This window comes from Physeter macrocephalus, chromosome 2, assembly GCF_002837175.3.
Source record: "Physeter macrocephalus isolate SW-GA chromosome 2, ASM283717v5, whole genome shotgun sequence".
Taxonomy (NCBI): domain Eukaryota; kingdom Metazoa; phylum Chordata; class Mammalia; order Artiodactyla; family Physeteridae; genus Physeter; species Physeter macrocephalus.
The window spans coordinates 18,328,201-18,350,458 of NC_041215.1; the positions used below are offsets into that span (position 1 = coordinate 18,328,201).

General features: G+C 46.7%; 1 protein-coding gene across 4 annotated transcripts in view; it reads left to right on the plus strand.

The window, feature by feature from the left end:
• Positions 1-993: 993 nt before the first annotated feature.
• DNMT1 (DNA methyltransferase 1) overlaps positions 994-22,258 on the plus strand; it is a 43,521-nt gene continuing 22,256 nt past the window's right edge. For 2 of the 4 annotated variants that reach the window (XM_024134090.3, XM_024134088.3), the window contains exons 1-12: positions 994-1,218; positions 8,719-8,755; positions 9,278-9,385; positions 9,575-9,794; positions 10,607-10,685; positions 11,819-11,897; positions 14,619-14,653; positions 15,043-15,145; positions 16,775-16,809; positions 17,740-17,827; positions 19,545-19,579; positions 20,096-20,177. In XM_024134090.3, coding sequence (XP_023989858.2) covers positions 1,040-1,218; positions 8,719-8,755; positions 9,278-9,385; positions 9,575-9,794; positions 10,607-10,685; positions 11,819-11,897; positions 14,619-14,653; positions 15,043-15,145; positions 16,775-16,809; positions 17,740-17,827; positions 19,545-19,579; positions 20,096-20,177 — 1,080 coding nt within the window. In that variant the 5' untranslated portion in view covers positions 994-1,039. Of the gene's footprint in view, positions 1,219-1,474; positions 1,777-8,718; positions 8,756-9,277; positions 9,386-9,574; positions 9,795-10,606; positions 10,686-11,818; positions 11,898-14,618; positions 14,654-15,042; positions 15,146-16,774; positions 16,810-17,739; positions 17,828-19,544; positions 19,580-20,095; positions 20,178-22,258 lie in introns of those variants that run through there. The other 2 variants (XM_024134089.3, XM_007104304.4) reach the window with 2 other exon arrangements.

The window sequence follows — 22,258 nt, forward strand, 5'->3', positions numbered from 1 at the left end:
CCCGCGCACCGCGATGAAGAGTGGCCCCCACTCGCCGCAACTAGAGAGAGCCCTCGCACAGAAACGAAGACCCAACACGGCCATAAATAAATAAATAAAATAAAATAATAATAAAAAAAAGAAATCATTGCCAAGTCCAATGTCGCGAAGCTTCCCCCGCCCCCCCCCCCCCCATTTTCTTCTAGGAGTGCCATAGTTTTAGGTTTAGGTCTTTAATCCATTTTGAGTTAACTTGTATATACGGTGTAAGGTAAGGGTCCAATTTCATTCTTTTGCATGTAGATATCCGGTTTTCTCAGCACCATGTGTTGAAGAGATTATCCTTGCTCAAGTTCCGGTGTTTTTTAAAGCACACAGGGCTTCCCTGGTGGCGCAGTGGTTGAGAGTCCGCCTGCCGATGTAGGGGAGACGGGTTCGTGCGCCGGTCCGGGAAGATCCCACATGCCGCGGAGCGGCTGGGCCCGTGAGCCATGGCCGCTGAGCCTGCGCGTCTGGAGCCTGTGCTCCGCAACGGGAGAGGCCACAGCAGTGAGAGGCCCGCGTACCGCAAAAAATAAATAAATAATTAAAAATAAAGCACACAGACTGGGGAAGTGGCCCAGGTCTCCCTACCAGTGAGATATTTGGTGCTACCTGCGTACTTTGTGCATCCTCAACATTTTCTGGAGTAAGTGCTATTAGCCCCTTTTCACAGATGAGGAAACTAAAGCTGGGTCCAAATGACCTGCCCAAGGTCGTCATAGTGAGCAAATAGGTGTAGGTGGGATTGGAACTGAGGACTTGAACTCTAGTGCCCACACCCTGGAACACCCTGAGGATGTTCCTCATTTTATCCCTAGCATGCGGAGAAAGAACGAATGAATGAACGTCTCAGGCAAAGCTCCCAGCAAACGGAGGAGCTTGGACAAGCCCACTGCGCCACGCGGGGGTGCGCTCCCGTCCCGCGCATGCGCGGCCCCTACGCACGGCCAGCCTACCCACACATGGTACGGCCTCCCTCCGTGTGGTACGGCCCGCTTTCCCCCACGCCCGGGCCGGGATGGTACGCGCTGCCTCCGCTCGCCGCCCCTCCCCATCGGTTTCCGCGCGAAAAGCCAGGGCTGCCTGTGCTGCCGCCGCCTCTGCTGCACCTTCCAAGATGCCTGCCCGTACCGCCCCAGCCCGGGTGCCCGCGCTGGCCTCCCGGGCCTTCTCACTGCCCGACGATGTCCGCAGGCGGTAGGTGCTGCGGGGGACTGCGAACCTGGGGTGGGTTGCACGGCGTTGGGGGTGGGGGTGGGGGTCGTTTCCCCTCCGGGTAGCCCGTGGCCGCCGCTGACAGGCGGGCGCGCATGCGTGGGATGGCGCGGCGCGCGGCGGCAGTTGGCGCGGGCAGGGTGGCACTTCCGGTCGCGCGCGCCCCTGGCCGTTTGGCGCCAAAATGGGCCGAGGCCCTCTCACAGCTCCCTGGTGACTGGAAACTTGGGGGTCTCTTCTGACCTCAAAGTAGAGCAAGCCTTGGGTTCGCCTTGGGGATCCCCTTCCTGGAGCAGCCTCAGGCCCAGCCCCTGCCGCCAGCCTGGTCGCGCAGGAAGTGGGCAGCCCGCGGCCTCAGAATACCCCTCGGCCCGGGCACTAAGGCCTCCACTTCCGGTGCCCGGTCCTCTCGAGGGGGTCGGGCCGGCCTGGTCCCCGGGGGTATTTTGGGGGTCCCCTCGGTGCCCCCACGCCACGCATCCCGATGGCAGCCTCCAGAGACAGATGTCGCCGGTCGGGGGACGGGCGCGGCCGGCTCAGGTTTGCGAGCCCCGTCTTCCTCTGGGGGCTCCCTCCATCACCTCATACGGCTAGGGTAGGCGCATTCTGTAAGGAACTCTTCACATACCGTGAGGGCTAGGGCTCGGACGCCGTGAAAGCTGAGTGGTTTCTTCTAGTAAATCGGTGCCTGTGAGCCGTGGGCATCAAGGAAGCCTTGCTAGGGAGAACTGGCTGCAGTTTCCTCCGTCTGTGTGTGTGTGTAGGGGGAGTGAGGGGGCAGCAGCTAATATCGGGGACTTAGCCAGTCTTAGCTAATCTGTGCACAGGAGTCGGCGGCAAGACCGTTGGGCCCCAGGTTTCTTGTTCCTGAAGGGCATCAGTTTCACTCCTGGAAACTTGCAGACCTCACTTGGAGCACTAGGCACGGAAGCCTCGACCAGCCCTGAACACTTCCAGCCAGATTTGTGAACCTGATTTTGCCATTTCCCTATTTCCCTGTGCTTGTTTCCTAAAGTTGTGCCAGTCCAGTTCTGATTTGGGCTTTCGGGGGTGGAGAGTAGGTGTTGGAAGTATTTGGGTCTCCCTCCCAGGCGTCAGACCACTTCTTAACCACAGTTAGAGGGTGCTGTGCCTTGCTGAAGAATCCCTATACGTCCCCCCAAGACATAACATGACTTAAAAATGGAAATGGAATTATGGAAGTATCTGGCTTCACTTTAGACCCAGGACAGAGATGTTTGGGCCCAGCCTTCTTTAACTTGATGGTGAGAACGCTACCTCCACTGGCTCATCTAACCTTGGGGAAGTTTCATAAACAAGTTACATCTGTGGACTAGGACAGTTAACATGGGCTTTAAACTGGTATTGGATTAAATGAGAATACGCCTGGCACATAAAGTCCCCCCTCCGCCCGCCCATGTTAGCCTTATTGACTAATCTAGCTTGCTTTTTTTCCGTTCTGCTAATTGTATAAGACACTTTACATTGTCTCATTTAATCCTCAAGTGTTCTCAAGAGTGGTTGCTACAGGAGTTAACAGCAAGGAAGCAAAGATTCCTGCGGAAGTCTGCTTCTTGCCAAAACCTTTCCCTTCAGCTAGGGCTTTTATTGGGCCAGAGCAAGTGTTTTGTTTGGCTGAATTTGAATGTTCTTAGGTGAGTGTTACAATCCACCATTCACCCTAGGTTCCATATTACTTTGAACGAGAATTGCTTACTGTGGGTATAGCCTTGGGTTTCTGCCTCAGACCATTGACATTGTCAGCTTATGTGACCCTCTCGACAGCTTTTCTTAAATTTTGAATTTCAGCGTATAAAATACACACATAAACATGGCATTCAATACTTCTTTTAAAATACTCCCTTATACCTCCTTGTAAACGGAGGTATAACTTTTTGATTCATGAAAATTAGGTACCTCATATTATGGATTATACTACTAAGTTCAGTAGAATGCTCTAGGAGCAAAATTTAGGCCTAGTCTTCACTCAGGCATTTCTGTCACTTATCCTAACTTGTGTTTACATGGCAGCTTCTTTTAAAACTCATACAGTTACATCAGCTATGTAACGATACTGTAAAGTATTCTTAACATTTGGGTTTTTAAGTTTAACTTTTTTGGAAGTATTTTATGTCCTAAGTCTTCTAAAAATAATGCCTTTCAGGACAAGCCACATTTTTCCACTTGAATTTTCTTACTCTGTCCAAGCCACCATCTTTTGTATAGAAAAAGCAATAGTCTTCCTACTCGTCTTTCTGTTGCCACTCAGGTCTGCTTTCTATAAGTGGAAACTGTGATCCTCTTTCGATATAAGTTGGAAACAGAGGTTTTCCTGCCCCTTACACTGCCTGATGCACTTGGCCTCAAGTCCGGGTTCCCCGTCCACTTGCCTGACTCATCTTGTGCTCTTTTCCTCACAAACCACACAGGCTACCTTTTAGGTTCTCAGGGCCTGAGACCATGCAGAGCAACCAGTGTGAGGCTGGGTTCCACCTACCCCTTCACCATGCTGGCTATTGTCTGTTCATCCGTAAGACTGCTCAGAAAGACAGTCCCCTTTCCCTGCGATGAGGTGTTGAATTCTGTCAGCTCATCCCACATGCTGCCTTTGCAGCTTGGGAGTTGATGACTTGTTGTCTGAGCATGTTTGCCTCATTCATTGTACATGCAGCTCGGGTGTCCACTAGACTTGAATGCTTACATGCCAGACTTTCCCCTTCACCGAGGCCTGGATTTACATATTGATTCTAGCAACCTCCTTGCACAACTCATTTAGCCTTTGTAATTATGACAGCTTTCTTATCTGCTAGCCACTCTGATTAGATTAGGTTGGGTCATGAAGTTCTTAACTAGTTCCAAGGCTCCTGAGTGGGTATGGAGGGCAAAACTGAGTTACCTTTTCTAGTTCTCCCCTGCACTAGGATTCTAGAGGTGCAGACTACTGGAGTTCAGATTCCACCCCACCACTTGCCAGCTGTATGACCAAGTCGTCTAACCTCCTGGTGCTTTATCTGTAAAATGGGATGGAGGTGCCTGCTCCACTGGGGCATTGTGAAGGCTGAGCTGATAGGTGTAAACGTGGTAGAACAGCACCTGCACAGAAACCTCCTTCACTGCTTATCACGTGGCAGCTGTATGTTTCACTTCTATTATTGGGGTGGGGGGCGGTGCATAACTTAAAGTACCAACATGCAGGCCTGATACTAAGGCAGATACTAATATAGCAGTGTATGTCTGCTTATCATTCCAACCTTCCTGTTTGCCTGGTTTCTTGTATTATCTTCTGGACTTGCTCTTTTTAATTTTATTTATTTATTTTTGGCTGCGTTGGGTCTTCGTTGCTGCGTTAGGGTTTTTTCTAGTTGCAGCGCGCGGGGGCTACTCTTCTTGGCAGTGCGCGGACTTCTCATCGTGGTGGTATGGAGCACGGGCTCTAGGCGTGCGGGCTTCAGTAGTATGGCTCTCGGCTCTCGAGCGCAGGCTCAGTAGTTGTGGCGCATGGGCTTAGTTGCTCTGCGGCATGTGGGATCTTCCCGGACCAGGGCTCGAACCCGTGTCCCCTGCATTGGCAGGCGGATTCTTAACCACTGCGCCACCAGGGAAGTCCCTGGTCTTGCTCTTTTTGCTGCCACCTTAGCTTAGCTTTTGGGCCAGGTGTCCAGGTGTTCTTCATTTAAGGTGGTTTTCTATCCTTAATTCTTTGTATCCTTGGCTTTTGTGATGCTGTTTGCTACCAGGGGACCTCTTCCCTGATTTCTGCCATATTTCTTTTCAATTCCTGGACCCTTATTAAGATTTCCGCTTTCAGCAGTTGGGGGTGCCAGCTGGAGAGGCATCTTTGGAGAGCCCGTTCTAATTTCTAGCTGCCAAATAGCCATCTAGATAGCTATTCACTGAAATGTCACTCCTAAAATTCATGGTCTGCTTACTTTCTCCCACCGAAAAGTTCAGAATTTCTGGTACTGTATTAGTTTTCAATTGCTGCCGTAACAAACTGCTTCAGTCTTAGTAGCTTAAATAAAACAAATTTGCTATCTTCTGATTCTGTAGGTCAGAAATGTGGTGTGGGTCTCACTGGATTAAAATTAAAGTGTCAGCAGGCTACATTCCTTTCTGGAGGCTCTAGGGGAGGACCCGTTTCTTACTCTTTCAGGTTGTTGGCAGAATTCGGTCCCTTGTGGTTATAAGACTGAGGTCCCTCTTCTCTTGCTGGCTGTAAGGCGAGAGCCATTCCCAGCTACTGGAGGTGATGACATCTGTTGGCTTGTGGCCCCCTTCCTCCATCTTTAAAGCCAGCAAAGCCAGTTCTCACATCACATCTTTTTGACCCTTCTGTAGTCACATCTCTTGAAATGCAGCTGGGAAGTTTCTCTGCTCCTAGGATTTAAGTGACTCGATTGGGCCCACCTGGATAATCCAAGAAAACCTCCCCATCTCAAGGGCTGTAACCTTAATCACATCTGCAAAGTCCCTTTTGCCATGTAAGGTAACATATTCACAGGTTCTGGGGAATTAGGGCATGGACATCTTTGCGGGGGGTGGTCCGTTATCCTTCCTACCACAAATATTATCTCTGGTAGCCCTATACCAACCGCCATGCAGCCAATTGCAAAAGGCAGAGTAAACGGAGCTTTGTAACTTCTCTAGCATGTTCTCAGCTCCTGCTGCTAAACCATATTACAGACCAGCATTTCTAGTTTAGGATGTTAGAGTGATTTAACATCTTATCTCTTCCTGTATAATATATTGTTTATTTCTGCCAGATTGACTTTATTTTTTCCTACTGAAAGATGACTGATACCTTGGGTTCTACCACCCCCATGACTCTTCAGTGGTTTGTTAACTATGGAGCAAAGTCAATGATTTTTAGCCTGACATTCCTGACCTCCCTCAGACTGGCACTCACCTCCTCTCTCTGGACTTGCCTTTCTTCCCCTGTGTCAGCCCGACTTGTGTGGGTTTCTTGGGTGAACTCTGAGCCAGCGCCCCTGCTGTGCTGCCCCTGTTTCGGACAGCGCCCTCTGCCCAGTTCCCACTGAGCTCTCAGTGTCTCTGGATCCCTCCTTCCTGATGCTGTTTATACCCTTTTTCTTCAGAAGCCTCAGATTTGAACTCTGTCCGCACAGTGGTTTATGTATATCTTTTTCTCCTTTAAAGAACTGCTCTGAGGGAAGCAACTGGGAATGAATTGTGGGATCTTAGACTGGAAGAGAGCTACGGTTTTCTTTTATAAGGTGGTTGCTGTTGTCTGTGACTCCTCTACCTGGTCCTTCCTGTCTGCTTCTAATCCTCCTGGCTATGAACGTAAAGCAGATGTGAGGTAGTGTCACCAGTTTTACTGGGAAGGGGATGGACTCTCCAGTGAAAGCCTGGGTGTCAGGAGCGGTGCACTGGCCAGCCTTCTTCCTGCCACACCTCTGGCTCCTTGGTGCCTGCCCTGGGCTCCAACCTTCCACTCTGGGGCCAAGCAGGTCAAATCCAATCTTCACAGGGCAAGACACTTCAGATATTCTGAAGGTTTGTTTCTCCCTGCCAGGCTAAATATCCCACTTCATAGGAAAGCTTCAAAGAATTCAGACCCACAGATCTGTCTCCTGGCCAGATGTAGGAGTTGTCAGCATTGTGGAAAGGGCCCTTTGATGGGCTTCAGTCTAAGTGTTATCCTTGACACCTGAGGTAACCTGGTCGAGGTAGGAGCTGTGTCCTGCCAGGGTTTTGTGAGGAGAATGACTGAAGACAGGTAGGTGTGATGTTCCTGCAGCAGCATGTGAGTACCGAGTTATGCAGTTGTCCTCATCTAAGGCTCTCCCAGGACCTGAGTTGCTTTGAGGGTAGAATGACTTTTGCCTGGAAGGGGCTTCACATGCTTCTGGAAAGTTTGACTCTGAATCTTGGGTCCAAGTTACACAACATACGTGACATATAGTGTATTACCACTGTATCCGGAGGCTGCTAAGTCTTCTCTTTTTTTTTTTGGCCGTACCGTGTGGCATATGGGATCTTCGTTCCCCGACCAGGGATTGAACCGGCGCCCCCTGCCTTGGAAGCATGGAGTCTTAACCACTGGACGGCCAGGGAAGTCCCTGCTAAGTCTTTTCTATAGAAAGGCCTTTCCTGACCATCTAGCAAGTAATGAGGTCCCTGCCTGGTAGTGCCTACATCCCATCACTCAGCTTGTTGCCTGGAACAGGGCCTGGTGTAGAGTAGGCACCCACAGATGGGAGTGGTGGTTGAAGCTAGAAGCAGGATCCACGTGCACTCGGAGTAGCCACTGTATGTCATTAGTCCAGCAAAGCCTGTGGCTCAATTCCTGGCTGTGCTGCTTACACTTGCCCTCTGGGAAGGCCAGCCTGGCAGAGCTCTGTTCCTGCCCTTTGGGCTGCTGGTAACTGAGTACCTAGCCTGGGTACTGGAGGGGAGGAGCCATAGATGGTGGAGGCCCAGTCCCTGCCCAGCGTGCTCCCCCTCTGCTGACGGACGCTTGCCCAGCTGGTTAGACCTGTTCTCACCCAACTGCCCACAGTCAGCACCCAGGCTAGGAACAGCAGCCTCCCCATTTCCTCGGTGTCTTCTAGTTTTGTTCCTTTATTCTTTTTGCTCCCTTCCTCCCCAAAGAGGCAAGATACTAATCTTCAATTCCAGCTAAACTCATGACAGTTCTGCACTTCTGAATGACTAGGTACAAACATTTGCAAGGATGAGCTCTTGGGTGAGGCGCCAGCCAACTTGTCTAGCTTCATCTGTCTTCCTTGTGTGTGGGCACCCCCTGCTGCCTCAGATGCCTTGACTCCTCCATTTTCCTATATTCCTCATCAGAATGCTGCCACCACCCCATCCTGGCCTTTGGGAATGTTAGCTGGCTGTTCCCCACAGCATCCTGTCACCCTGGTCCACTCTTTCTAACCTCTATATGCCCTTCTATGAAATCTTGTCAGGTCCAACTGGAGGAAGAACACCTATAGGTCAGTTAACTTGGGAAGGACCCCAGCTGTGTGACCTGCTTCCCCTTTCCCAGTGTCTTTAAAATAACGTTAAAAAAAAAAAAAAGAAATAATGTTGTTCTAGAGCTCCTATATCATCTCTTACCACCATCAGAAAACCACCCCCCAAAAGGGGGACCTCATTCATATTGAAAATAACTTTTTTTTAAAAAAAGTAATTAATTAATTTTATTTTTGGCCGTGTTGGGTCTTCGTTTCTGTGCGAGGGCTTTCTCTAGTTGCCAGACCAGGGCTCGAACCGTGTCCCCTGCATTGGCAGGCAGATTCTCAACCACTGCGCCACCAGGGGAGCCCCAAAATAACTTCTTAACGTGTAGGCATTACAGTAGGGCATTCTAGACACTGGGGGAGGGAAAAACCATTGCATTTTTTTCTAACATTCATGTTAAACTTATTTCCAAAGTTCTTTAAACTGTGGTATTCTTACTGGTAGACAATGTTGCTTAACAAGTGTTTGTTTCTTCCCTTTTTCTTCCCCCAGGCTCAAAGATTTGGAAAGAGATAGTTTAACAGAAAAGGTAAGGTAATCTCCACCTTAACAAAATTTATGTTCAAATGTGACCATTTGACAGATACTGTGTAGTTCATAAAAGCAAATTTAAGTGGAATTGGCTCTCTTTTCCCTAAAGTTTAGGATACCTTGGATGTTTTTGTCTAATGTGCTGTACTAATAGGCTATTATTGGTTAGCTTTTGGTAACTCATCGAGTTTCCCAGTCTGGGTTCTGTAGCCTCAAGTCTGGATTATAACTTGTCCGGGTCACACTGTTTTTCAAAATCAGTTTTGTTCTAGTACACTATTATGTGTCTGTTTCACCTCTAATCTTTCCATTTTTCACCACTCTGGAGATGGTGTGATATGATCTTAGTGGAAACATCACGAACATGTCTTGTGAATATTTAGTTTTCTTTTTAGCTGACTCAGTATTGCTTGCCATTCAGTCATTGTTATGTGACCAAGCAGTGTAACTATTTGTGTATCAGTCCATTAGTTCATAGCTTGGGAGTGCGGAGACTTCTAAACCTATATCCTTCCCTTAGGAATGCGTGAAGGAGAAATTGAATCTCTTGCATGAATTTCTGCAGACAGAAATAAAGAATCAGTTATGTGACTTGGAAACCAAATTACATAAAGAAGAATTATCAGAGGTAAGTCCTCAACATCCCGGTGGCTAGAAAACGTTTCCTCCCATGTAACTTGTCTGTGACCAGGGAGGCAGAATAATCCCATCTCTCCCTGTTACCTGATAGTTACAAAGGAAGCGCATGTGTTTCCTTATTCTCTCATTGCCACTTGTTTACATTCACTGCTACTTAAATTATCCTTTCCTGCTGTAGGAGGGCTACCTGGCTAAAGTCAAATCCCTTTTAAATAAAGATTTGTCCTTGGAGAACGGAGCTCATGCTTTCACTCGGGAAGTGAATGGCTGTCTAGAAAACGGGAGCCAGACAAGTGGTGAGGAGCGAAGAGTGGAAATAGCAGAGAAAAAGAAGTCCCCCAAACCTGTTTCCAAACTTTGCATGCCCAGGAGAAGCAAGGCCGATGCAGAAACAAAATGTAAGAGCGCTTGACTCGTTTGACCTCGTTGGAGTCTGGTACCACCTAAGGGGAGGACAGACTTGGCGCCATAGGGTCTGTCTGTTCCCCCCACACACAGCCCCTCCACCGGCAGTACTTGTTTTTTGTGTATCTTCTGTTTTTGTTTCTTTTTTGGGGGGTGGGGGTGGCTGTGTTGCTCGGCTTGTACAATCTTAGTTCTCCAACCAGGGATCGAACCCGGGCTCTCAGCAGTGAGAGTGCCGAGTCTTAACCACTGGACCGCCATGGAATTCCCTCTTGTGTATACTTCTAACTAGCTTAGATATATACTTGCAATTTTTGTCTTCAACCAAGTTATAGAGCATTAGATCCCCAAATGTGGTTGAATTTATGAGGTATAAGATAACAGGAGCTACTGATGTTTATTACGTCTAAGTTACATGCCTGTTTAAGCTAAACATTTATTCTTAGACTCCTTTCCCGCTTGTAGTCAGAGTAACTCTTTTGGAATTTTTAAAAATAAGAGCATGGGACTTGAGCTCAGGTCAGGTGCTTGGCCACTTCATCTTCTGATGAAATAAGCGGAGGTTCTGTTTCCTTATCCGTCTCAGGGTTGGGCCCCTCATACAAGAGCTTGTGTTAAAATGGCCCAGCAAACTGGCAGGTGCTAATTTGATGACTTTATCAAGATGGTGGTTGCTTAGAATAAGAAGAGAAGGATACTTAATCCTCAGAACCTGGTCTCTGCACCAGCTTGGTAATGCTGAAGAACTGTACCTTCGCTGTGAACTCTTTATTCATAGTGGCTTTTTTGTTTCTTTTTCTTTAAGCAGCTGAAGTCTCATCTAGCCCCAGGATTACAAGGCAAACTACCAGGCAGACCACCATCACATCTCATTTCACAAGGGGGTCAGTATATAATGAATGGACAGCCCCCATTTTAGGGGCCAACTGTTTTTGGTAAAACACGTATAGAATTAGTAGGATGTAACTTAGTAATTCTGACTTCCACATTGCTTAGGTTTTCCTTTTGATATTCTGTAATTAGACATTCATGAACAGCATTTCTGAAGACCTCATCCATTTTTACTCTTAACATAGGAAACTTCAAATGTACATACACAAAATTACCAAGGATAGTAAAATGAACCCCTGTGTACCTATCACCCAGTGTCAACAACAGTTAACACCTCCTGGCTGTTGTTTCATCTATACCCCCATATGCTCCAAGTGAATTATTCCAAATGGATTACAACTGCATACACACCCATGTCTCCCCAGTTGGATTACTTTGGAACAAATCGGACATGTCATCTTATCCACAAATAACGATATTTCTAGATGACAACGTCTCTTTCTCTGACAAGTTTTTTATTCATATTTTGCTATAATTGCTAACATCTAGCAAACAGTCTTTTGAAGAAGACAAAACATGCCTTATGAAGTATAACAGTTCCTTACTAACAAATATATAGCAGTGTTCATACTTCCCCTTGTGTAGCAGAGTTTGGTTGATTTGCTCCTTAAGCCTTTCAAGTTACAGATTCCTTAGTTTCTTGCCATTTATTTAAAGAAAATAGGTCTTTTGTCTAATAGCTTCTAGGTCTGGCTGACTGCATCGTTTTGGTGGTTAACGTGTTCCATTGTCTCCAGTTTTCTGTAAACCGGTAGTTAGGTCTAGAGTCTTGATCAGATTCCAGCTTTATTTTGTGAGACTTCATTGACGGCATGGGGCTGTCCATCAGAGGCATGTAATGTCTCTTCGGTGATTCTAGCAGCCGTTGATCAAAGTCTAGATCCATTATTTCTTAAGGTTTGCAAAATGGTGGTATTCTAAACCTGTCATCCAAAGAAACATTAAGCTCGAAGCTTCTTTTAATGTCCTGGCAGATAGGGCTTCTCCTTGGAGGGAAGAGAGTGTCCATGCCCTGAATCTTTCCAAACAGAGGGTACTCTTGGTAGGGAGGAATATAAGTTGTTTCGTACCCACTGGAGGACTAGGGTCTGGCTGAGCTAACCGTTGGCTTTACTGTGTGTGACAGCCCTGCCAAACGGAAACCTGAGGAAGACGCTGAAAAAGCAAAATCAGATGATTCTGTCGATGAAGAAGAAAAAGACCAGGTAGGGCTCGTGTTTAAGCTTCTTCTTTTCTTTTTTTTTTTTTTTTTTTTTTTTTTTTAAATAAATTTATTTATTTATTTTTGGCTGCATTGGGTCTTCGTTGCTGCGCTCTGGCTTTCTCTGGTTGCAGCGAGTGGGGGCTACTCTTCGTTGTGGTGTGCGGGCTTCTCATGGCGGTGGCTTCTCTTGTTGTGGAGCACGGGCTCTAGGCGCACAGGCTTCAGTAGTTGTGGCACGCAGGCTCTAGAGCGCAGGCTCAGTAGTTGTGGCGCACAGGCTTAGTTGCTCCGCGGCATGTGGGATCGTCCCTGACCAGGGCTCGAACCTGTATCCCCTGCATTGGCAGGCGGATTCTTAACCACTGCGCCACCAGGGAAGCCCGTGTTTAAATTTCTTAACTCTGCCTTATTTTGGTACACTTGCTGGTAACTGAATTTATACTTGGTCTGTCTCTGGACCGGAAGTGACTGAGAGGGTGTTAGAACATATCCCTGGATCCAGGGCAGTATGAAGTATGTTATGGTTAGACCTGAGGACTCAGCAGGCCCGTAACGTTGGTCTGTTCTCTCCTGTCTACCTTCCTACCTCTCCAGCTGTCAAGATTTGACAGTCAAACCAGCAGATGTGATGCATTTAAAGCGTTTGCTTCTGATGTCAGATAAGCTCCTTTCCCACATCTAATTTCTCTATAAAAGCAGAATTGTCATATTATTATGTGTATTGTAATAATGCTGCTTAGACTTTTTAGGTTAGAAAACTGGCGGCTTGCCAAAGGCCTCCAATATAGAAAATGTCAGTCTCTAGCACTGTCCCATGTGACTTGAGGGGCAAACCTAGATAATACCAGATGGTCACATGCTATCTATTTCAGTCCTGCCACAGGATTAGCTGTGTAAGTCGGGAAGTCTGTAGGTTTACAGGTGGGTAGTAAATGCCCTGTTACCTGCTAAAGATGAGTATCCGTGGTTTGCTCTAAGGCAGGGTTTCTCAACCAAGGCATTGACTTTTGGGGCCAGATAAACCTTTGCTGTGGGGGTGAGTCCTGTGCATCTACCAATATCATTGAGGTGGACTTGATGTCCTGTTGTAAAAGACATACTCATTCTCCTGTTTTTATTGTTGGAAATTAGATGCCACTGTTAATGATCCTTATTCAGATGTCTGTAACTAAGTTTAGTCAGACTACCCACTCAGAAATGGGAAGCAGCTTGTCCAAGTCACCATGGCCACATCCCTTGCCTCCTAAGAAAAGGTGTCACAGGTGAAAGCAAGCTGGCTCTTGTAATATTGGCAAGTCTTTTTTTTTTTTTAACAAGTGTGCCAGTTTTAGAGTTGTTCCTTGCCCTCTAACCTTTTGGAGGGCTTATACAGCCTTCTAGCTTCTAAAGAAATGAACTGGGGCGCTCTTTCCCAAGCAGGAAGAAGTTTCACTGGCAGTGTGTGTGAGACCTTGGGGACTTGGAGGATGAACACTTGTCGAAACAGGGTTTATCCCGATATGCTAGAGTAAGGCTCAGTGCACCACACCAGTGTTATCAGGTGGTGGTGGTCAAATAAGTAGTACTACAGAGAGAATCTTACTTTAGTCAATTTAAAGTTTTGAGATCTCACTATGTTTTTTAAAACAGGTATTAAATACATGAATTTGGTAAAACAGTACAAAAGGCTGTTTGGTACATAGGGGTGGTACTCCCCCCTCTCCGTCCTGTCCTTCCTTTGAGAGGCGAGCATTCATCAGTTTCTTCTATATTGTTTCAGATTATATGTATGTATATATTACTGTAGTATATTAGTGTAAAATCTATCTTAGCGTTCTCCAGAGAAACAGACGCAGTGATGTCTGTACATATGAGATTAATTTAAGCAACTGAGTCACACGATTTCAGGCTGGCAAGTCTGAAATGTGCAGGACAGGCCAACAGCCTGCAGACCCAGGGAAGAGTTGATGTTGTAGCTCAAGTCCAAAGGCAGTCTGACAGGGCTTCTGTGTAGTTTACCCAACTTTCTCCAATGGTGACGTCTCACATAACTGTAATAGCAAAACCAGAACATGGACATCGGCGTAATCTAGACTATTCACTATGCATGTATAGTCACGTGTACGCATGCATGCATTCTTGTAACCTCCACCTCAAACAAGACATAGATCGGTTTCATCACCACAATATTTTTATCCCTCTTAAATACATATATACAGATATCTTGGAGATGGCAAGTGCTGTGAACGTAGGGAAGTAGTGTCCTAAGGTATTCATCAGAGAAGAGCTGGTGTGCGGTTTAGGTTGTCATCATCACTTCCTGATGTGAATCCCAAATTACTACTTTGGCTTTTTTCTAGTATTAGCAAATTCCTGACATGAGGTGGATCTTTGACTTTACGTAGCGTCACTAGATGACCTCTAGTGCCCAGATGTGTGCCGGGCCAGCTCCTGGGCCTCTCTTTGTTTTGAGGGTGGTGGGACATCAACACCAGGCTGAAGGTTGCCCAGATCTCCCCCAAACCGAGATTACCCCCCAACCCCTGTTTTTAACCACATCAAATGGGTGGTGGGACACCAACACCAGGCTGAAGGTTGCCCAGATCTCCCCCAAACCGAGATTACCCCCCAACCCCTGTTTTTAACCACATCAAATGTATTTATTTAATATTTTGACTCATGCTTTTGGTTTTGATACTCTTTTGAAATATTGTTTTTCTCTTTTTCCCTTCTCTCCACATAGGAGGAAAAGAGACGTAGAGTTACATCCAGAGAACGGTAAGAATAATAAACCTTTTCTGTGCAATATGTAATCTTGATGACTGAAATTACTTTTCTGAAATCTTCTGAAAAGAAGAACTTAATAGTGAGTTGCCAGGGTGACCATAGATAGCTTAAGGATGCTGAGTTTGCAGTCAGATTATTAACCTTGTGATTCAGGTAGAATTCTCTTGCAAAGAGTGAATTGGGGGCAACTGGCCGTTATCAGAACTAGATCTAAAGGTTGTATTAAATATTAAATGTTGAGGTAATATGTGCCTTCCAGGGCTCCTGAGATGAAGATTGATTTTTGGGGATGGTGGGTAGGAAGGAAGACCTTTTGAAAATTGCTTCCATGGGAGGAGTCTGTGAAAGTCATCTTTAGGGTGTGTGATTTTGCTTGACAGAGTTGCTGGACCGCTACCTGCAGAAGAACTGGGAAGAGTAAGACCAGGAACACACGTGGAAGAAGAAGAAAGAGATGATAAAGTAAAGCCTGGTCACCTCCAGGTTTGTCACTTCCATCTTAATCTCAGAACCCATTTGGTTCTAGGAAGGGGGGTCAGGGTGTGGGGAGCGTGTAGGAACAGAATGACTTTCACTAATGATCAAAATGACCTTGAATTTAGCTAAAATGCTCTTCAAACTCATTTTTCTGCTGGTTCTCTATGTGGAAGGTGTGTTATGTGGCTCTGGTGATAGTAAATCAGCGGTAGGCCTGGAAGTCAGCTGGACCTCTGCTACTTGATCAGTCAGTCACAGAGCTTCAGTCTGTCCCCTCGCCTGCCTGCCTCTCCTGCCCATGAAGTCCTTGTGAAGGTCTCATTTTCAAACACATGAGGTGCTAAAGTGCTATAGTATCGTCCAGGTGTTAAGTTGCATTCTTAACTGAGATCAGACGAGTTCTTTCCCCAGACCTCCAGCTCCTTTGTAAAATCAGAGTTTAAGGTTCTGTGAAATACAGATGTACCCACTGAACCCCATGGGAGGGGGTAGGAGAAGGAATTGGGGGTCTGATACTGGAAGCTTTACCATTAGACAGCACTGCCCCATACGACAAAGGGCTGACATTGGTCAGTCACGTGGTAGAACAATATCAGGTCCCTTTTGGTTTTATTAAGACATTGATTAGAAGTTTCTTAGAAACTCAGATGGGTGGTGTGTGCCCTTATTGAGAGCCTGTTAAAGGATGGGTGTCTGTTATTTTGTCCTAATGGGGAATCAACTAAGATGTATAATTCTTGAATCACTTGGTACTTGAAACTAGTCTTTAACTGATCACTTCCCTACCCTGATCCTAGTTAAAGTTAGCAGCAGTTACAGTTGGGACACATGTTGAATTGTTTGAGAAGAAGCGGTTCTAGTGGGCTGGATTGACCACCGCCCTCCAAAGAAGGATTTGGGGGCAAGATTGAAATCCCTTCATCTGTGACCAGACTCCCAGGATCTCTTCTTCCAGTAGGAAGGTCTAAAATGTGTTTCTTCTGTTAACGTCACCAACCTTGTGATCTCCTTACAAAGTGTGTGGGGTTCCTGAGGCTGAATTCTGCTCTCTGGAGAGGAGTGTTTAGCTCTCTAAATTCAGGCTCAAAACAATTTGTTGTCCATGTTTGAGATGGAGCTCTTTTCCAGATTGGGTCATTCTACTTCATTTCTTTATTGGACTCCTAGTTCTGATAATGTTTTCTATGAGACTGTCAACACTTAATAATGACAAGTGATAGTATTTTGCCCCCAAATCCCTCTTAAACATCAGGATCTGTCTAAGAGTTCTTTAACTTCCTGCCTACCTACCCCACCAAAAAAAGTGCCTTTTTAAAAAAAAAATTTATTTCGGCATTCGGGATCTTTAGTTGTGGCATGCAAACTCTTAGTTGTGGCATGTGGATCCAGTTCCCCGGCCAGGGATCGAACCTGGGCCCCTAGCATTGGGAACACGGAGTCTTAGCCACTGGACCACCAGGAAAGTCCCAAAAATGTGCTGTCTTGAAAGAAGAGAATCTTTATTCCAACTAGACTGTAGGATCAGTTTAGGTATTTTATTTCCGTAAAACTCTTTAGTAGAAAGATTCAAATCAAATGGAAAAATTAACTAGTCTTTTTTTTTTTTTTTTTTGTCTCCCCCTCCCCTCCACTTAGGAAGAAAAGAGACTCAGAAGTCAAACCAAAGAACTGTAAGTATAGTTAACATACTTTGTACTTTGTGAAGCTTACTTGCTACAATAAGCGTTCTGGTAAAAATAATGGATTGCACAGAGCATTAAGTGCACTGATCATACATGTAACGTGTGGGTGACTTCTGCTCGTGGAAGGTCAGACCACCACAGTGAAGGCTGAGGTCAGCTGAGATTTAGCTGACCTTGACCCCAGGCCTGTTCTTAGTGGTGCTCATACAGCAAGCATTTAGTCAGGTGGTGGTTAAAGGGCACTGAGCAGCTCTGTCTCTTCCCCACAGCTGTGAAGACGCTGTATGACAAACTGCCCCAGAGCTCAGTGGCTTACGAGAGTAAGCATGTTTTGAGCTTACATGTTTGCGGCTCAGTGGCCGTTGGCTGATCTTGGTCAGGTGGACCTGCTTCAGCCCCAAGACTTGGCCAGCCTGGGTGTGCTCTCATGGCAGTGGCAGCACCTGAGGGCAGAAGTGGAAAGCAGCCTCTGACAGACAGTGGGCTGAAGCAAATGTTGAGATTGGGCCTGAGTCTGGGGTGGGCAGAACACCTGAACTGAGTGGCCGGGCCCTGGCGGAAGGAGAGGTGAGGACTTTCCGGATGGCACCTCAGGCCAGCTAGCAAACCTGCACAGGAATCCACCACAGGCAGGATTCCCATCAGGTTACCAGAAATCAGTGAAGCCCCGTTGTCTCTTGTTTTTAAACTACTGTGTGTCTCAGCAACACTCACGTGAAGTGTTGATGGCACTTCCGAGATCATACTTTCTGAAGTAATAAATGCCTTTTGGGTTTCTTGCTCTGAAAACTTGCCCTTCAGATAAGAAATACAATCCATGCTCTAACTTAGGGGAGGAGACCATGTAAACCCCTCACTGGGGCTGCTTGAAAGGGCAGTGGGCACCCTGAGCTGACTGTGTGTTTCGTTCTGCGGCAGAACGCCTAAACAGAAATCTAAGGAGGAGCCAGACAGAGATGCGAGGCCCGGAGGAGCTCAGGCTGAAATGAATGAAGGAGAAGACAAAGTAAAGACTGACTCTGTCACTTACCTCTACCTGACCCTTACGTTCCCAGCTGGTGGGGAGAAATGGCGTGGGGTAGGGCTCTGTGTGCACATCCAGCCCTGCCTGCCCATGGGATGGCGCTGGGCAGGTCACCTGCTCCCCTTCCTGGGGGTGGGTGGCTGTCAGTTCATGTCAGCGCCTGATACATAGTGAGTGTGCAGGTGTCTGTGTAGCGTAACGGTGGGGAGGGTCTCTGTGTGCCTGGACTTAGGCGTGTGTGGAGCCAGCTTCTCTTCAGAGCTTCTGCCCTGAGAAGGCTTGACGTGTCACCCCAGTTACATGGTGTCATCACACTTGTGCTGCTTTACCAACCAGTCAGTCTCCTGAGTTCTTCTGAGTCTAGCTCCTCCCTTCCCTGCCAGCTTCCCCAGTTCAGCTAAGTGATCACATTTAAACTCTAAAACACTACAGTGATCCAGGGGTGGACCTGTGTAAATGTCGTGGGCAGCAAGGTTATTCACAGGGCTGTGAACTCCAGGGGAGGGGTATATACCTGCTGGGGGTCGCAGCACAGGACTCTAAGCTCCTTAGCAGTTTGGCCCCTGTCTAAGAGAAGCCAAACTAGGGTGGTCCCAGGATTGTCTCTGGTTTTCTGTCTGAGATCTAGAGAGCAGAGCCAGAGGTCAGACTTGCTGGGTCGTGAGCATTCTCGCTTCCATCGGGCACCCCTTCTTGTTCTATGGCAGATGATCCTTTCGGTGTTTCCTCCAGCTTGTTCTATCTAACATCTTATTGTCTCTCATCTTTTCTGTCTGGATATTCATTACCTTACTGCCAGCACTTGCCTGGCATCCCTTCAGATCTAGAGAGATCTTAGCGGTGGTGTCAAACCACCCATTTTCCTCAGACGGCAACTGGCAGGAGCTTTAGACCACACAGCCAGCACTTTTGCCTCACGGCAGAAAAGGACAAAAGGATCAAACATTTGACTTTGTCTAATATTGTTGACTTTTCTTCTGTTTTAATCTGTGTGTACATTTCTTGCTTTCTAGAGGTGAGTTGCATATCAGGTATTTTTTGTATGGAGGCTTAGCTTTTTTTAATGAGTTGGTGACCAAGTCAGGAATTCCTACTTCCACTTCTTTCCCATACTAGATTCCGAAGTTTAGTGTTGTCACCCCCTACCCCATTCCTACTGTCCCAATGCCTGTCTATATGACATCTTCACCCCTGACCAAATGACAGATGGAGCTATAGGCATTTTGGCCGACATAAGCAAAATGGCTATAATATTCCCTTTTACTTTGAGCTATCCTAGGACAGGCGTTGGTAAACTATGATCCACAGGCCAAATCTGGCCCTCTGCCTGTTTTCATAAAGTTTTATTGGAACACAGTCATACCATTTCACTTATGTATTGTTTCTGGCTGCTTTTGTGCTACAGTGGCAGAGTTGAGTAGCTGTGACACAGGTCTGTGGCTTGTAATTCTGAAAATGTCTATTTTTTTGCCCTTTACAGGAAGTTTGCCAACTACCGGTCAGCTCTTGTTTGTAGGCGTTAGGGAACTGAGTGAACATTTTTGAAGCCTCATCTCCACGCTGTAGACCTGCCCAGATTTTCCTGTTCTCTCATCCCACAGTGCTGCAATCATTAACTGATACTTTGGGGTTTTGTCTCGCTCTTGCTCAGAAACTAATTTCCCCCCTTTATTTCTCCACCCACACTTTCCCCTCTCAGGATGAAAAGAGGCACAGAAGTCAACCCAAAGATCTGTAAGTGGTTAAAATACTTGTGCTTTTGTGCTGTGCTTTGTGTAATTTAAATTAGTGAAATAACTGTTGGAGATCTGTGATGTAGAGGTTTACAGGGAATTAATTGCTGGTGCTATTGGAAGATTGGATCAGTTTGGGCGGGGCTGGATAAGAAATCAAACTCTGGGCCCCATCTTATCTGATACCCTCTGCCATGTGGGTAGCGCTTCCGTTACTGCACTGTCACGTGTCTCTTAGTTTCCAGCACCTCTCATCAGGCCCCACGTCTGAGGGTCACATGGGGCCTCTGAAGGCCTCCTTTCAGGATCACGAGTTAGTGACGCACCTTTGGAGCTACTGTGACAAGGGGACTTTCTTTTTTGGATGGGAAGAAAGTGTCTGTTTGTTCTCCAGATCTATTCGGAATAGTTTGCTTTTCTGTAGGAAGGCATTAGTTTGTCATTTTTTATGTGAATTGGCAATATAGTTGTTGTTTTTTTTTTAAGCTAACATTTGACTTATTTGTTTATCCAATAGAGCTAGCAAACGGAGACCAGAAGAAAAAGAACCTGAAAGAGTAAAACCACAAGTTTCTGATGAGAAAGATGAGGATGAAAAGGTAAGGCCTAGTTTTTTCAATTCTACTGTGTTTCATAATATCCCATTGGCTGGAATATGTTAAAGTGATTTTTAAACAATTTTTCTTATGGAAACATTCAAACATACCCCAAGGTAGGCAGAAAAGGTTAGCAAACCCTCACATTCTCATCAGCCTTCAGCAGTTATCAACCCATGATTACTCATGTTTTACCCAAGCCTTACTCATTCTCCTTACCCTCCCTCACTCTGAAGATAAACAGATCCCAGATGTATTGCTGAAATATCTATAGAAGTGCTTCTAAAAGGAGAGGAGTCTCTTCTTAAACATCACCACTGGGCTTCCCTGGTGGCGCAGTGGTTAAGAATCCACCTGCCAATGCAGGGGACACAGGTTCGAGCCCTGGTCCGAGAAGAACCCACATGCCGCGGAGCAACTAAGCCCGTGTGTCACAACTACTGAGCCTGCGCTCTAGAGCCAGCGAGCCACAACTACTGAGCCTGTGTGCCACAACTAACGAAGCCTGCACACGTAGAGCCCGTGCTCCGCAACAAGAGAAGCCACCGCAATGAGAAGCCTGCGCACTGCAACGAAGAGCAGCCCCCACTCTGTGCAACTAGAGAAAAGCCCGTGCGCAGTAACAAAGACCCAACTCAGCCAAAAATTTAAAAAAATAAAAAATTTATTTAAAAAAATCACCACTATACCATTATCATAGCACAGTAATATAAAAACCTAATCTCCATTCAGATTTCCCTGATGGTCTCCATTGTGTGTTTTACAGTTGGATTCAGGACCCCAACAAAGCCTATATAATATACTTGGTTCCTGTTTGTCCTCAATGTGTCATCTGCAGTTTCACCCTGTCATCTTACTTGCACTTGGTGGAACTAGCTAGCTTACCTGTAGCCTCTGTGGGTTCTCAGGCTTGACATATCCCTCCAGTCCTGTCCACCTGCAGACCGGTAGTTAGGTCCAAAGGCTTGACCAGAGGCAGGTCTCTTGTTTCCCAGAGTACTTCTGAGGTGATGCTGTGTACTTCCTGTTACATCATACCATAAGGCATGATTATCTTTTTAAGGTGTTAGGATTGATCATTGAGCTCAGGTGCCATCTGCCTGATCCATCCATTATAAAGTTCCCCTCAGCTTTTCACCTAATGTTTTTTTTTTTTTTTTTTTGCGGTACACGGGCCTCTCACTGTTGTGGCCTCTCCCGTTGCGGAGCACAGGCTCCGGACGCACAGGCCCAGCGGCCATGGCTCACGGGCCCAGCCGCTCCGCGGCATGTGGGATCTTCCCGGACCGGGGCATGAACCCGTGTCCCCTGCATCGGCAGGCGGACTCTCAACCACTGCGCCACCAGGGAAGCCCTCACCTAATGTTTTTAACAGTCATTGCTTAAATCCATTATTTCACTGGGAGTTACAGATTGTGATAGTTGTGTTCTATCATTCCTTCATTTACCCAAAATAATTCTAGAAATAAATTTTCTCTTATATTAGTCAGCAGGGGCTGCCATAACAAAATATGACAGTGTGGGTGACTTAACCAATAGACATTTATTTTCTTACAGTTTGGAGACAGGAAGAGAAAGTTCAAAGTGCCAGCAGGGTTAATTTCTGGAGAAATCTTTCTTCCTGGCTTGTGGACGGCTGTCTTCTTGCCGGGTCCTTACATGGCCTTTCCCTGTGCAAGCAAGCACGTAGGGAGAAAGAGAGCTCTGGTGTCCCTTCCTCTTTATAAGGTCCCCAGTCCTATTGGATTAGGTCCACACCATTGTGACCTCATTTAACCATAGTCACTTCCTTAAAAGCCTCATCTCCAAATACAGTCACATTTGGTGTTAGGGCTTCAACATAGGAATTGGGTGGGGGGCCAGGGACACAACTCAGTCCATAGTACCCCTCTTCAATTATATACTTACTCTGAGGTACCACTTATACAGTAAAGCTGTTTCTTTTTGTTTGTTTGTTTGTTTTTTTTTTGTTTGTTTTTTTTGTGGTATGCGGGCCTCCCTCTGCTGCGGCCTCCCCCGTTGCGGGGCACAGGCTCCGGACGCGCAGGCCCAGCGGCCGTGGCTCACGGGCCCAGCCGCTCCGC